Source organism: Ictalurus furcatus, chromosome 23, assembly GCF_023375685.1.
Source record: "Ictalurus furcatus strain D&B chromosome 23, Billie_1.0, whole genome shotgun sequence".
Lineage (NCBI taxonomy): Eukaryota > Metazoa > Chordata > Actinopteri > Siluriformes > Ictaluridae > Ictalurus > Ictalurus furcatus.
Window position 1 is genome coordinate 4,985,282 of NC_071277.1, and position 17,002 is coordinate 5,002,283.

At 41.6% G+C, this 17,002-nt stretch overlaps 1 protein-coding gene across 1 annotated transcript; it reads left to right on the forward strand.

Moving 5' to 3' along the window:
• Window positions 1-1,171: 1,171 nt before the first annotated feature.
• On the forward strand, window positions 1,172-15,865 carry LOC128599995 (suppressor of tumorigenicity 14 protein homolog). The gene is made up of 19 exons (XM_053612079.1): window positions 1,172-1,258; window positions 2,815-3,001; window positions 3,217-3,344; window positions 4,516-4,583; window positions 7,261-7,454; window positions 7,551-7,655; window positions 7,737-7,956; window positions 8,099-8,241; window positions 8,321-8,418; window positions 8,587-8,696; window positions 8,908-9,041; window positions 9,311-9,415; window positions 11,830-11,937; window positions 12,151-12,264; window positions 12,941-13,057; window positions 14,066-14,249; window positions 14,690-14,961; window positions 15,086-15,222; window positions 15,295-15,865. The coding sequence occupies exons 1-19, from the start codon at window positions 1,172-1,174 to the stop codon at window positions 15,460-15,462; spliced, it is 2,679 nt and encodes an 892-aa protein (XP_053468054.1). The 3' UTR covers window positions 15,463-15,865.
• Window positions 15,866-17,002: the final 1,137 nt, after the last annotated feature.

A 17,002-nucleotide genomic window follows, 5' to 3' on the forward strand; every position in this document is an offset into this window, starting at 1 on the left:
TTCCGTCTTTCCGTCACCAGCCTCTCTTTTTTTTATCTTTAGCTTAATAAGACTTAAAAACGTAGCTTGTGTTATCAACAAACCAGAAACCCGCAAACTCAACTGTCGCAAGACTTTCCAACATACACTTAAGACTGCTTCCGTAAATGTTAAAGAAACGTCTTCATACGGAAAACTTCACCATATCAATGGCTATGTTTGAACCCAAGCTGCGAATTTAATGCGAAAAAGTGGAACGTCGCATAAAACATTTGCAAATAAAGCACCGTTTCCATCCCATGTGTTAAAAGGACAAAACAGTCACTTCCGTTGAAACTGCCGCATCTCGCTCTCCGCCATTTTTACTTTTCTGAGTCAATTATCCAATCACATGATCTGTTGAGGCAAAGTCACATGACTTTTTTTTGTTTGCGCATCGAGGAATTTATTCAGTAAATGTGTTTCCATCATAGTTTATGTCAATTAATTTGTAATGTTAATAAGATTATGTGCATTTTGGAGATTTAATTCACATCTGGTGTTTCCATCCAGCGTTTTTTTTGTATGCGATATCTTACAATTCGTATAAAAATACATGGATGGAAACATAGCTAATGGTTATACAATTTTCTTAGTCTTAAGAAAAAGTGTCCACCATGCAAGTCCCCATGAATGAGTTGACCAATCAGATTTCAACAGCTCGGGGGGGGGGGGGGGGGGGGGGGTTGTATTCATTAAACATGCTGGTTAACAAACAATACAGCAGATTTGAGGTACAGTAACTAAGGGGTCAGTATTAAATGAGTAAATTCTGTCTGTAGAGAAATACTTGAACTCTCTTGATGTTTATATTTCACTTCCTGAGCTGCCTATTAATTGTCTCTGATTAACTGAATGACTCTGAACACACTGTTAATCCGTTTGAATTTGCCCACCGTTTTCTGTCGGATGCCTGTGTGCCACCAGTTCATAGTGGTGCCTTTGTGCCGCGTTGCATCATGGGAGCCGTGCAGCACCTGTGCACGGGCGGGCGGGCGCAGGCATTGAGCGCGCGCAGCGCTGCACCCGCTCAGCTCGGGTTTCTCCGCGCACCGAAAGCGAGGCATCGCTCCGGATTTTCCCCCGCAGGTTAATTTCTCCGGCTGTGTCGGGCTGTGTGTCGACTGCGACGGGGAGCCACACGGGACCAGGAATGAGGACTTTCCCCAAAAACAGAAGCTGCGATGTTTACAGCGTATCCGGTTTAGGACACTGTGGAACCGCAGACTCACCTGTACAGGTAAGAAAGATCCTGAGCGCATAGCAGTGTGGGAAAACAGAACAGTGTGCATTCCTAAAGGGAAGACAACCAGAATATAATATGCGTTAAAGCGTATATATTACAATATTAACAATATAACAGGCACGTTGTTGTTGTTGTTGTTGTTGTTGTTGTTGTTTTTAAAGACCCTAATTTCCCAGTCTCAGGATCAGAGAGTCATGGCATTTCAGTGTAGTGCTGATGAGAGATTTGTTTACTGAATTTGAATCTCAGTCAGACAGACTGCAGCTTACTTGTTCGTTGTCAAAGTTTAGTTGTGAAAGATGATGTGGCAGTCCTGAATGTCAGACGATGGAGCGGTGACCTTACTGAGAAGGGCCGTGGGAAAGCAGACCCTTGGAGTTACTCTCCACACAACTCCACAGGGAGACCTCACCTGGTTATCTCTCTCTCTCTCTCTCTCTCTCTCTCTCTCTCTCTCTCTCTGTCTTACACACACACATTTGTCTTACTGCCCTTATAAGGACCTTCAGTTGACATAACTGCGGCGAATTAACATCATTAACCCTGTCCTTATCCTCAATAATCAAGCCGTTTTCCCAATAAAAGTTTAACTTTTAATTTTCCAGCCAAATTTCTCTCCCAAGTTCAAAACTGTCAGATATTACTATCCTTGTTGGGACATTTGGTCCTCACTAAGATATAAAAACCCGCCCACACAACCACACAGGCATATCCACACAGTTAAATGTTGCGCAGGAGTGAAGGAATCGATAAGTATTGTAATAACAACAAAATGTAAATGTGTGCTATGTAGAGTAGATAAACAATTACCAAACCTAAGTGTTATGTAAGTGTTGAATTAATACCTGTAGTGTATGTACTTACAAGCCCAGCTGGACACAACTGAACACTGTCATTCAGTATAGAATTCATAGTTTTTGTATATATTATTAATTATTTTATTCATTTGAATCAGATTTGCTTCAGATCGTTAGTCACTGCTTTTGTGTGTGTGTGTTTTGTACATTCTGTGCCATATGTTACATGACTTGGCCATAAGTATTTTGATGTACATGTATCTGGACATACTGTGAAACTTGATTTAATTAAAACACTGGCTTTTTTTTTTTTTTTTTAATCTCCATGTGAAATGTCGCTTTTGTTAATAATATGTCCACTCAGGAGAAAGTCTGCTCTGTGTGCAGTGCAGGTTGTGTGTAAAAAAAAAAAAAAAAAAAAAGAAGATAAAAGAAACAAATAATGGGGGACACCAACATTCAAGCAATTAGGACAAGCAGGCGTCTTTACTCGTCTGGCAGTTCAGAAAGTTCTGCCTCTAGCATTTCTGGTGCTTTAGGCTTGGCATGTGCTTTGAGGACATGGCTGAAGGAAAACCTGAGGAGAAGGGCTGTGTGTGTGTGTGTGTGTGTGTGTGTGTGTGTGTGTGTGTGTGTGCGTGTGTGCGTGTGTTTGGATTGTATGTAATGCATTTACATTGCGTGTAACCTTTTGTTCCTCTGTAACAGAATAGTTTTAACAGTGTTATTCTATTGAACTTTTTTTATTTGTAGGACATTAAAGTAAAGGAGCCGGTTCAAGCTCTGAGCTCCTCTAGCAGTGAGACTCAGGCTGGGTCAGACATCAAGCGGCCGGGGGACAGGAAAGCCACCTTCAGAGCATGGCGAAAGTGGGCGTTGGGTGCCGCCCCCCTCATCCCTCTGTCCACTGCCGTTGCACTGACTCTCCATTTCTTTGCATGTAAGTTAAACCCTTTTGCGTTGGTGGAATGCAATGATTGTGATCTGGTATCTTCCTCCATGGCATCGAAGGACAGCATACCTCATATACAGTAACTCGTGTGTCTCAGACGGGATTCCTGGATATCAATAAATGTTCATGTAACTCATGAGAACAGCCACTTGTTCATCAGTTTCACATGAATGGCTTTAACGCTTCATGTCTTGCCTCTACAGCGTCTCCGTCTTCCACAGTGTTCTTTCTGGGAGGAAGTGTGGAGTTTTCCAACCTCAGCTTCTCACCGGAGCTGGCCGATCCTGCCTCCACACAGTTCGACCTTCAGTCTCAGGCCCTCAGCCCCTACGTAAGCATACACACATACTGTATATAGCAGCTGCTCTGTGGGACTCGACGTGGTCTCTTTGGAATGCACCGAACCTCCAGAGAGCACTCTACACTGATCCATGCCCTTGGCAGTTTCAAACGTGAAGTCGGCCAGAGCTGCACCTCTTGTGGTGTGCTGCTCTCTTCACTGTGGCCCTTTTTAGATGTAAAGCAGGCTGCGAGCGGGGCCCCGCCAAGCTTTCGGCCACTCCGTGGCCCTCTTAAATGTAAAGCCGGCTGTAACCAGAGCCTGTCCTGGTACGAGGCAGCGCGGTGAGAGCGTGTCCCAGAGGGGCGCAGCCTTTTCAGGGCTGAGGACAAGAATGGCGTTTGTGAGAACCGCAGGACCCAGGCAAGCCAAGTGAGAAGAAGAGCAGGCCCTCAATAAAAACATTGTCTCTGCACTTCCTTGCACAATCAGATGCTCTGTGTCTGTGTACTGAGAGGGACGCAGGCCGAGAGGAGAGGAAAGGTAGATTCAGGTACTGAGAGAAAGCCAGAGAGAGAGCAAGAGATATATATATAGAGAGAGAGAGATTAAATGGACAGCAAGGGAGAGAGAGTGAGACAGCAAGAAAGAGTTGAGGTTAAAAGACCGATATGCAAGTGAAAGAAGAACGCCGAGTGTTCCATCATGTCTTCACTGGCCTGAATAATGCCTCATGTAATACCTGTAATCCTGTTTAATATGAGTGAATGGGCAGGTGTGGTGGAGTAGTGCGAGAGTGTGCCTGTGCTTATTAAAGGAAGCCTGAACCCACTGCCCGCCCCCGCCACCCTGCACTTCAGAATGACATTGAACTCCAGACAATGGCGCTCTTGTTGCCCACGGCTCTTGTTGCTCAAAGCCAATCGCACAAGAACGGGGTCTTTTGTGCCAAGACTGCATGTCTTTGCCGGGGCTACTGATGTCACACCTCGTCCAGTGATGTCACTTCTTCTGTAGCTCTGAAGTCAGGGTGACGCCGTACAGAATCTAGATGATGCAAAAAAGGGGGAGGGGGGACGTAAACTTTTTTATTTACTATTTTTCCGTCTTTGTGAACATCAAATGAGGGGCTGTTGTTTATGTAGGATCGTTATTTCATTATTCCTTTTTGCTACATGGATGGTGTTTAACAGATGAATGATTCTTTGTTGCGGCGCTTCAGTTCTCAGAGTTATATGAGTCATCACCCTGGAGGCCATACTACCGCCGCTCAGGGATTGTCGCCTTTAGGTAAGAATTCTCCAGATTTTTTTTCCTTACACCATTTGTAGTTGATCCAAGACAGGTTTAGTGTTGGAAGATGAAAGCACTTCAAGCGATCAGTTTAGCATAGTTTAAATAATCACATTGCCTCAAACAACTTTGGCGAGTTGCTCAGTAGGCTTGCATATGTTATTTCTGACACTATAATCTATAAAAATCTATAAAAGTGGACAAAAGTGTGTTGCAAAGCCAAAAATAGTAGTAGCAGACATTTTCAAATCACTTTCTTCCTTAGCACACAGTTTTCACACCACTCCATGCTAGCATCAGACTCAGGTATGAGCTGTATCCATTTGATGTGTATATATTATTATTATTATTTCTTTTTTTAAATGCAGACCTATTCTAATATTTTCTAAAATGGACTGTGTACAAATGCTATTACTGAGCCAAACAATGTCTTATAAGCTGAGTATGTGATGTAGACGCAGTTTGCATAGTGCTAAAGTGGTAGCTTTATGCTATAGCCTCACAGCTGCAGCGGAAAACTAAGGAAAAGAGATTCAGACATCAGTGCCTTGGCTGGTTGACTACATCTGGAGTCACTGTGAGGGAGACACTGTGTACATTTTTTTTTAGGTTACAACATGTCTGAATCTTGTGCTGATTTGTTATGTCAGTAATTCTATGTACACTTGCAATCAGAATGATTCAACCCCCATTGCAGATCAGGTTTATTGTCAAAATGTACAGACTTTCAGCTGTTTGCAACGAACAAATCAAACAAAAGCAATTGAAATAGTTCAACACAGCGAATGCTTCAAGTGGTTTCCCTAAATGCCACTGAAAATGCAACTTAGAATGATTTCTCCAGTCTCCAAATTATTCAGCCCCCTGAATAGAACCCATCGCAACTGCACAAATATGTAAAACATGTGTTGTCTCAAGCACACCTGATGCAATTAATCAAGGGCTTCATTAGTTGCGCCAGGTGTGCTTGAGCTGGAACACATGAAATACCTGAACTGGCTAGGGGCTGAAAATTTATGAAATACCTGGACGGGGCAGAAAAAGGAAGATACCAATGGCTGCAACCAGATTTCTGAGAAGGCAGGTTATGAAAAACCCTCGAGTAACTGCAAAAGACCTGCAGCAAGACTTGGTGGGGACAAGCACTGAGGTTTCAGTTGGCACAGTAAGGCAGAAGGTTTCCATGCCAGAACTCCAAGACGTACACCAGTACTGACCGAAAATCACATGAAACGTCGACTCAAAATCATATAAATAAGCCACAGAAGTTTTGGGGTTCTGTTCTGTGGAGCGATGAAACAAAACTGGAACTTTTCAGCACGATGGTTCAGTAGTATGTCTGGATGAAGAATAATGAAGAAAGAACACTCTGTCCACAGTCAAGCACGGTGGTGGCTCGGTGATGCTCTGGGGCTGCTTTACATTCTCTGGCACTGGAAACCTGCAGCGTGTGGAAGGCAAGATGGATTCTTGCTGTTGTGATGAAGTATCAGGAAATCCTAGGAGAAAACGTCATGCCGTCTGTGAGGAAGCTGAAGCTTGGGCGTCATTGGACCTTCCAACAGGACAATGATCCCAAGCATACCTCAAATTCCACCAAGGCTTGGTTGCAGAAGAATTCCTGGAAGATTCTACAGGGCCATCACAGTCTCCTGACTTGAACCCCATAGAAAATCTCTGGTGGGATTTGAAGAAGGCGGTTGGAGCACGCAAACCCAAGAATATTACTGAACTGAAGCATTGCTCATGAGGAATGGGCTAAGGTTCCTCAGGAACGCTGCCAGAAGCTGGTGTCTGGCTCTGCATCTCGTTTGCAGCAGGTCATAACAGCAAAAGGGTGTTCTACTAAGTGCTAAAGATGCTTGCCATGAAGGTGTTGAATAATTTTGAGACTGGAGAAGTCATTATAAGTTGCATTTTCAGTTGAATTTGCTTGAAAAAATGCTTGAAGCATTCATTGTGTTGAACTGTTTCAATTGCTTTTGTTTGATTTGTTTGTTGCAAACAGCTGAAAGTCTGTCAATTTTGACAATAAACCTGATTTGCAATGGGGGTTGAATCATTCTGATTGCAACTGTATATACTCGATTATTCTGTAAATTTGGTCAATACACATGTGTGACAGCCTGGTTTTATCACCAATTCAATCACTCTTGGCATTTAAGCTCTTTTCACTCTTACAGTATATCAGTGCTGAAATAATTGCTGATTAGTTTCGTGAATTCGTTTACACACTGTACAGACCACAGCAGACAAATATTGTTTGAATGATCTCATTTGATTGGGCAGAATTCTTGAAACTACACATTTATCATTGATCTTTTTCAACATTTTGACAGCCAGTATCTGATTATAAACTGACTTGATTAGGCTTATGTTCGTTTCGTATCACTCCAACAACTTGATGAAAGCGTGATATTCATTGTGTGAGGAAATAACACTTAGCTTTCGATTCATTTATTTCCTAAAGTATGTTATGAATAGAAAAAAAAACAATTTTGGTGACCTGATTGTGACATCTGACAGGTTCTCCAAGACCGCCACACATATTTAAACACCCAGGAAAAGTACACATATTATACAAACCGTTATAATACTGTACCTGCCTAAAAACTCTACAAACATATGAAGACTTAAAAAGGCCTGTATGAATGTTGTGCCTCCATGCTGACAGTGAAGGAGTGAATGGGCTCAACGTTTTCTTCTGGAGTAAGTTCTCTGCTCCATCAGCGACCATTGCAGAGAAGTTGCAGAGATCTAAACCCGCGTGGTTGCAGCGGCAGCTTCCCGGCACCAACAAGATTCTTCACAGCAGGCTAGAGGAGCAGTATTACCTGGCAAAGGATGAAGACACACTAAGGCTCCTGGGTGAACTCTTTGAACTGCATGGAGCTAAATGATGTACTTTGTATTGAAGTTAGGTGTGAAACAGATGCATGATAATGTACAACGTCTTACCTGCAGGTTTGAATTTAGACAGTGAAGATGATGATGATGATGATGACATGTCAGATAAGATAAAGAATCCCAACAATTTGCAGAGTGGCAAGTGGCAGCTTGGACTCCAGGGTAATATCAACAGATTATCTCCTGTATTGTTTTTATTTTTATTTTTATTCCCTGCTACCTTACATTCTGTTTGGTCCACAGCCATGTCTTTTGACCTCTACGCCAAATATGGCAACAATCGAACACTGAGTTTGGTGAGCCCGAAGAAACCGTATTACCAGTGGAGGCTGAGAGTCCCCTCGGGTCATGTTGTACGGTTAGATGTAGTCACCCTGCAGGGGGCGACACCCGGTAGCTGTTCAGCCAACAAACTCTCTGCATACGACTTCCTGCTCCCTCTTCAGAACAAAATCATTGCCAGGTGTGTATGGGTGTTCATAGAAAATCACATAAAAAATAATGCTCTCATATACAATTAACATGTTGCATATTAATCATTTAATATCATTTATACATTTATATCCTATAGGCTAGTTAGCATGAAAGCATGTTTTCATTGCTAGGTGGTGTGGGTTGCCAGTGACTGGGTCGTCCCCAGTGATGAAGCTGACATCCTCTGGAAACGTCATGCTCGTCACTTTTTCGTTTAGTCGACAGAGGCATGGAGCCATCTTCAAGGCTTACTTTCAGGCCATACCAAAAGCCGGTGTGTGTTTACCTACCTGAAAACCAACATCTGACTCCTTGCTACTGTATATATCACTCCTGTCATTCTTCTTCGCCAGAATGCGGAGGCTTTCTGTCAGCTTGGAATGGCACCGTGGTATCCCCTTACTATCCTGCCTACTACCCTCCAAACGTGGACTGTAACTGGAAGATCAGGGTGAGTTGAGGCCAGGGATGGTTCCCATGTCCTGACTCTGCTTCTCGGTGTTAGTGCTCATGGCTTGTGAACCGTATTCACAGCCAGTGGGGGGATGCTCCTTCTTTGGCCACTCTTTTGTGCTAGAGTGCATCCTTTGAAGGCGGCTGACTGTGGTTTCTCTTTCAGGCTCCGCTGCCCGGCTACCTGCTATCCATAACCATTGTGATGCTGGATATTCAGGACTCGCCCACCACAAGCAGCTGCGAGAAAGACTGGCTGGAAATCGGTGGCGTCAAGTGAGTGTCCTCTCTTTAAAAGGACGGAAAATTTTATGCGAAGGTTTTGTGGTCCTACTTGTAGTATTGAGAGATGTTTTGTGGATTTTAATGTGTATATGTTGATGTATGTTTTGATCATGTTGTTGTATGGTTATGATCAACCAGTTGTATGTGGATGATCATACTGCTGCATGTGTACCTGTGCCTGTGTGTTTTCCACCATGCTCAGGCTGTGTAATCCAATTGGGGACAGCAGCAGGAAGAGGATCTACTCTTCCCCTGTGTTACTGCACTTTCACTCCGACGAGTCTCTGACCCACAAGGGCTTTTACCTGGTGTACAGAGCCTTCTCCCCAGAGAGCAGTGAGCACACTATCCTTTTGTGTTCTCCCAGCGTCTGCTGAATGTATGACAATGTTTGGGCTTTATTTTGCAAAGTGACTTGGCTGTGGTTTGTTCTGTGAAGTGCCTTTGTGCTCTGGCCGTCTTGGATGCTGTTGTTTGTCTTGTGGTGGATGCTTTGTAATGTTTCTGGGCCACTAAAGGTCAAGTGTACTGTTACAATCTTTTTTGTAGTCTACCAGAGCATGTAATTTACTGTCAGTATTTACACCATGCGGGTTTCACTCCAGCGTGTCCGAGGCAGTTCCGCTGCGGAGACGGACGCTGTATTCCTCTGAGAAAGGTGTGTGATGGAGAGAGGGACTGTGTAGATGGTCGGGACGAGGCCAAGTGCTGTAAGTAGGCTTGTGCGATATAACGATATTATCATCCCTATGTGATACTCCCTTGCAATGATACCCAGCGATGTTAATCAACATTATATTATATTCGGTCAATCAATCAATCAGTATTATATTACCAGACCTACTCACTGTTAGGCATTTTGCAAAGGTGCTCCGTGAAAACATTTATGTATGCTTGTATGAGTTGTCACTCAAAAATATGCCTCAAGAGCAGTCTTTTCTCCCCAATAAAACAAGAGATGAGCCAACCAACATGTGAATCTGGAATGATTTGCATAGGTGTTATATTAACAATATTTAGACACATCCTGGAAGCCCCGCCCACTTCCCGCAATTTTAACATTCTCTCAGTTTCTGTCAGGGTAAATGGAAAATAATTTCAGTTCATTAACGTGAAATAAAATCCTATAAGCTTATATGCAGGCTTGGGGAGTAACAGAATACATGTAACGGCATTAAAAACTGGTAGCTGTAATCCGTTACAGTTACGTCAGATTTCAGGTACATTTTGTAAAAAATGGGAATACTATCATGATTACAAGTTTTTTCATTTAAAACCAAAGAAATTAATATTTAGACACAAGGGCGTAACCAAGGTATGGACATTGGGGGGGGGTCCAACGAACTCGGCGGGAGGATATGCAAGTGAATGTAACGTTAATGGTCAAAAACTGGAACTGACGTTAGCCTAGCCTACTTCGTGGGTGTGCAGATATCAAAAGTTAATTGACGTTCTTAAGAACAAACCAAGCCATGGTATGATGCCTTCTATACTAAGCTAACGTTACCAACTATTTATGTATCTAGTTATTTACTGTCTGAAAAAAAGCTCATATGTTCTGCTGCACTTTTCTACGCTTGGCTGCTGTCTCCATTTCTTACAGACTGAGCTGCTAAAATATATCACCGAACTTGCATTGAGTATGGGCGCAACCAAGCATACAATTGGGGGGGGGGGGGGGGCACACACCGATTTTCCTTAACAAACGGAAATATATTAGACATAAATATATATATATATATATGAATATATTAGACATATATAAAACGGAATAGACATAAATAAATAGAGTAGATGAAGAAAAGACAGATCCGTTGGCAGGATTCATTAAAGGGGGACATGTAGAAAATATTTTGTACTGTATATTGGGGGGACAGATTGGTATTTCCTCAACATTGCGGGGACACGACCCCCCCCAAAGAATGCATGGTTACGCCCATGTTTAGACATAACACAATATAGACAGCTGTTTGATTATAGTTCTGGTTCTCTCTTGCCAATCGTGGCTCACATGAGTAACCTCCTGGTGCATACACAAATAAATTTTAAAAGTTAATTTGGTAGAAATGAACACAAATTGTTCTCTGAAATGCTTTTGTTAGGGTGACCATATGTCCTCTTTTTCAGGCCGGGATTTCTATATTTGAGAAAATGTCCGGTATTTGGCTCTAGTTTCATTATGATGTGCTTATGGTCTAATAGTGCAGCATGTGCGCACATGTAATTCCCGCCTTCTTGCACACCAGTTGGTCGATTATAAAAGGTTCTCAGCAACTATTGGCCAAATTCCTGCCTCTCAACCGTTAGCCTATGCTCAGCGAACACACGAAGGTGGAAATGAAATGAAATGAGTCTTTATTGGTCACCTATACATTACAGCACAGTGAAATTATTTTCTTTGGATACCCCAGCATGCCAGGAAGTTGGGGTCAGAGCGCAGGGTCAGCCATGATACAGCGCCCCTGGAGCAGAGAGGGTTAAGGGCCTTGCTCAAGGGCCCAACAGTGGTAGCTTAGCAGTGCTAGGGCTTGAACCCCCGACCTTCCGATCAGTAACCCAGAGCCTTAACCTTAACAGCCTTAACCGCTTGTGCACACCGCTGTTGTGTATGGCACCAAACAGTTGCTTGACAAATGACAGCTGTCCAGAGTCGAAACAACGCCCATGGCCACATGCGGTCATTTTTAATTTCATGTTATCACATTGCTTCATATTACATGGTAATTCAGTTGTGTAAATGATGGCAGAAGGTACACTCATGGCCTCTGGTGTTTTATTTTATTCCATGGACATTCAAAAGAATGTAGGAAAAATGTAAAACGTGGGCAGAGTGAAACCAATTTTATTAATATACCCCACCCCCAGATTACTACATAATCAGCTAAAAATCCACCATCCAGTTGAGTTTTTGTGATTGCCACAGTTCCTGACTGCACACCTGACAATATTATTACGCCTTCCCCCACTCTCCTTAAACCTTAAATGGTGGAAATGCTAATTGTTCTGTCTTTTTTAGGCTAACAGTTCTGGTCGATTCAACCATTTATCATGAGAAAAAAAAAATCAGTATCGCACAAGCCTAGCTGTAAGTGTGTCCTCACACTTTCACCGGCTCTCTCGACAGCGATGTGTAAACCGGGAGAGGTGTACTGTGGGAGTGGGCAGTGCAGACCACACGGAAGCCAGTGTAACCTGCAGGCTTGTGGAGACAGCAGTGAGGAAACAAACTGTGGTAATATAGCCCTTTCCCACCTGAAGGCTTTACCTAATCTCAAACCTGTCTGCCCTTTATCACTACAAAAGGTCTGTTAGCTATTCTGCCTATTCTTATTCACATTATTCTCAAATAAACAGTTAGCAGAGTACAGTAGTAGTGATTGTATAATACCTGATTTTCCTTTACTTATGTATTCACCTGTCTGCTCAGAGTCTGTTCCCTTCTCAGCAGGTAAATGTTACCACATGTGCTCGAACAAAATCTGTCTGCCCAAGTCTTCCGTGTGTGACGGAGTCCTAGACTGCAGAGACCGCAGTGATGAGCTCAACTGCACAAGAGCATGTGAGTTCTGCTCAGTATCTATTTACACAGCAATAGTAAAGAGTTGGTTAAAGGAAATATACACAGTTTTCCTCTTGAAATGGATCAGCCAAGACATGTTTGATGTCTAAAGCTGGCACTGGGGATTACTACCAGGCTAAATCACCATAAATCTTCAGAGAACATAATGAAGTTATATAATTTCATTAGTGAATAAACAAATTATAAAATGATAGTTTGGATTATATTATTATCTGCATCAATTCCAGCTTTCTGCTATAATCATGTCTGGGAATTTGGGGTAATTCCACTTTTTGAAGGTGGCCCACTACATCCTAAACCACATCAACAAGTCTGTTAAAAGAATATAAAGAAGCAGAAGCTGTAAATTTGCTGATTTTTCTATGTTTGATGATGTTTGATGTATATTGATGTACATTTGATGTATTTGATGTACATTTGATGTATTTTATGTATATTGATGTACATTTTTTCAAATGTATATTTGCTTTTTCACTCAGCCTTTCCTTTAAGTAATATTCCAAATAGGACAATTTATTATTATTATTATTAGTAGTAGTAGTAGTAGTAGTAGTAGTCATGTTTTAAGTGTACGCTTCATGAATCTCTTATGTATAGGTAATTTATCCATGCTTAATATTGATATCCAAACCCTGAATTTGTTTTGCACGTGTAGATAAAGGTTGCTTGCCGACATCCTATAAATGTGCGAATGGCAAGTGTATTGCGAAAGTGAACCCAGAGTGTGATGGCATCAAAGACTGCAAGGATGGATCTGATGAGATACGCTGTGGTGAGCAACCAGCTGCTAACATCCACACTCGCCGAGTGCTGTGGCTATTCATTCATTTGGAGAGTTCGGAAATCTATTAGGAGGGCTGTATGACTTAATAAACATATAAACAGCTGTTGAATTCTACATGGAGAAGAAATGCTTCAGCTGTATTTAATCCTGGGCTGAACGCTGTTGTTTTAAACACTGCTTCCTGTGCAGTGATGTGAGATTTTACTCTTCTGACCCAGGGCAGCTCTTTTGTATTTTATAGCAATACAGTCATTTTAATCTTTTAATCTCCAAAATACTGAATGGTTCCACATCTCCACTCCTCAGCCTTATAACATTATATTAGTCTATTAATATATTACATGCTCTGGGTGTCAAAAAAAATAAAAATTATATATATATATATATATATATATATATATATATATATATATATATATATATATATATATATATATATATATATATATATATTTATTATTATTATTATTTTAGCAATGAATAAAAGTTGAAAAAACATGCTACATATGTTAATGTTAGATTTTTATAAATAATGCAGTTTTTAGGGGAGACCTGGAGATTCTGTGTCTTCCATTCTGCTTTAATGAATCCTACTGATGGTAGACAGGCTTTCAAGAAGCTGTGTTAGATGTGCTAATGTGAATAATCTGCAACACAAGGAGCCTTGTGACATTATTTGCCCCAGAGTGTAAGTATCTATTAAAGATACATTTAAATCAACACCATTTTTTAAAGGAAATTGTGGAATGGAGGACGCTTAGAAGTCTTTTCATAATTTATTGTTAGAGTTTACTGTGTTTATATATGATAAAGTGTGCAATCCTGCAGGATAAATGAATTGGCCTTTATAATAACTTTTTTTTTTTTTTAACATAACAGAACATTTACTCTAACATACCCTAACAAAACAGAACATTTCTTTTGTATATAGCTAGATAAATAAAGCGAAACATATGTATGCTGAATCCAGGCTGTGTACTGTTCTCACTGGAGCAGGGTGTGGCACTCGGCCGAGGAAACGGGCGAAGATCGTGGGAGGGACGGATGCCCAGGCGGGTTCTTGGCCCTGGCAGGTGAGCCTGCAGATAGAGCGCTATGGCCATGTGTGTGGAGCATCTCTGGTGAGCAGCCGCTGGCTCCTCTCCGCCGCTCACTGCTTTCAGGACTCGGACGCCATCAAGTGAGAAACACTTTGGACCTCAGTGTAGACATGTAAAGGAATAGCCCATTGTAAAATTTCCCTTTAGCTCAAACGCAGTCAATCAACCAAGACATGTTCTTCAGTGATGTCACAGACTTGCTGATGTATTGGTATTGGACACGGTGCCACTTTCTGTAATCTATAAACATGACATTACACTGTGACATTATCTGGGAAGCCATGTTTTTCTTTATACTCCTAAAGTTTGTAGGCATAATTGCAGTTGAACTATATTATCATCCTATGCAGATGATAACATAGCTCCACTTTGAATTTAAATGTGTATGGCTGATAATGTAGATGTGAGGAACGCGGGAAATTGTGTACCTGATTTTTTTTTTTTCCATTTTTTTTTTTTCCAAATGATTCCTTTAATGACTGCTAGCTTGGTAAATAAAAATAATTGTGAACTCGTGCAGGTACTCAGATGCTCGTGCCTGGAGGGCCTACATGGGCATGCGGGTCATGAACTCGGCCAGTAACGCTGCCGCCACACGCCAGATCCGCAGGATAGTCCAGCACGCCCAGTACGATCAGTTCACCTCCGACTACGACATCGCCCTCTTGGAACTCAGTGCCCCTGTCTTCTTTAACGATTTGGTACAGCCTGTGTGTGTGCCAGCCCCGTCGCATGCCTTTACTTCCGGCACCAACTGCTTCGTCACTGGCTGGGGAGTGCTCACTGAGGAAGGTAAAGCTTCATTTTGTGCGATTCACCACTTAGTAGATTTCAGACTACAGTTTCAGCTCTGCCATCCTGTGGTCAGTAAGTGCACATTGTCTTTCTGGGATTTAGTAATGATTTATTGTTTTAGGTGAACTGGCCACCCTGCTGCAGGAGGCCACAGTAAGCATCATCAACCACAAAACGTGCAACAAGATGTACGACGATGCCGTCACTCCCAGAATGATATGTGCAGGGAGCATACAGGGAGGAGTCGATGCATGTCAAGTGAGTTCCTGTGTGTGTTAATTCTGCATATTTATCTGCTTTTCATTTGTGTAAACGTGTGTCCGCATGCAGGGAGACTCTGGAGGGCCTCTGGTGTGTCTAGAGAGGGGCCGGAGATGGTTTCTGGCAGGCATTGTGAGCTGGGGCGAGGGATGCGCACGGCAAAACCGGCCCGGGGTTTACACCCAGGTCATCAAGTTCACAGACTGGATCCACCAGCAGACTAAAGGCCAGGTGTGACATGTGACATAAACAGCTTGGATTTCATCATGATTTGCACACACTTTCTGTCGTTCTTCGTGGACATCAACCCATTCGCCATGGTGTGTAGTGATACAGCGAACTCCGTCAAGTTTCTATGAAGAACCCTTCTCAGTCCAGTCCTCCAGGCCTCATCTTTAACCACCTCATACATCTCTGTTTAATAATGCTCTTTTATATCCTAAACAAAACACACAGTGCACACATTCAAAGCCTAGAACGACGGACCGTTAGTTTAGTATGTTAATGCTCAGTTTAAAGAGGTCATAATACGAGTGTCAAGATATGCAAAAAGTACTGCATATGCTGCATCAGTAGTAACATACATTTAATCCTATTAACAGCTTAACTTATATTTATAGACTGATGAATACTCTTCCCGTATTGATACACCGTTGTATCTTGTTCAATACACCATTGTATCTTGTTCAAAAAAAGGCCATATAATTAAACCACTGTGAAATTGATTGCATGTAAAGGAATCATGAAGAGCATTCTTCCCAAGGAATCATGGTGAAGGAAAAAAAAACAACCTGCTGATTTGCTGATTCAGTATAGAAGCATTTACCTCAGTTTAGTAATTGTCCTCTCATATTAATCATCTATTGCTATTTGGTTTTATTTTATTCCACCCTGACTCATGCGGGTAAAGAGATTATACGAACATGAAATAAGGTATATTTTTGCTGTTTTGTTTATTTAGCAGTATGTGGCTACCCAATTAATGCTGCATTTATCCCACCCACACACGCATTCATTTTTAAATGAATTTGACCCCATTTGTCTTTACACGGGCACAGCTCAACCGTACTAGCAATTTGTGCAATTTAGGGAGTTAATTGCTAAACTGAGTGTACAGATTATTGAAGTGAGAGAGCAGGTTTATTCAACTGATTTTAGACTCCATAGTTTTGCTGTTTTAGTTCTACCGCTAAATCTCATTCCCACACTGCCCCCTGTCGGTGAGAGGAAAGACTACAGCTCCCTGCGGATCATTAATTTTCTTATTTCCTTGTTTCCTATATGTTGAACAACTTGATATCGATGTCAAATGATCACACTTTATGTTTATGTTACATCTGAAATATTAGACCTATATTAAACAGAGGTGCTATACCAGTTTGACTTTGCTGTCATGTGATTTTGTGTGTACACTTAATTGTTAAAAGCAAAAAATATATATATTTTAAATTCAAATTGTGTCATGTTAAAGCATTGAATTTTGCATTGAGTGCTGAATAAACACTCATGACATTTATATATTAAGTCAGAGTGGACTCATAACTTAAAAGAATTCAATTACAAGTGTAGTTACCCAACACTGTCCTCTGAAATGATCCTCTGTGAGTTTTTCTGTACATTAGAGAATTCGTTTGTATTTTGATTGATTGATTGATTCATTGTTTAATTATCTATCAATACACCAAACCACCTTGTAATGTTCATAACCTGTATCAAAATTACCCCACATGGACCCTGCTGTCTCATATTCCTAGACATATGTTTTTGACTATAACTG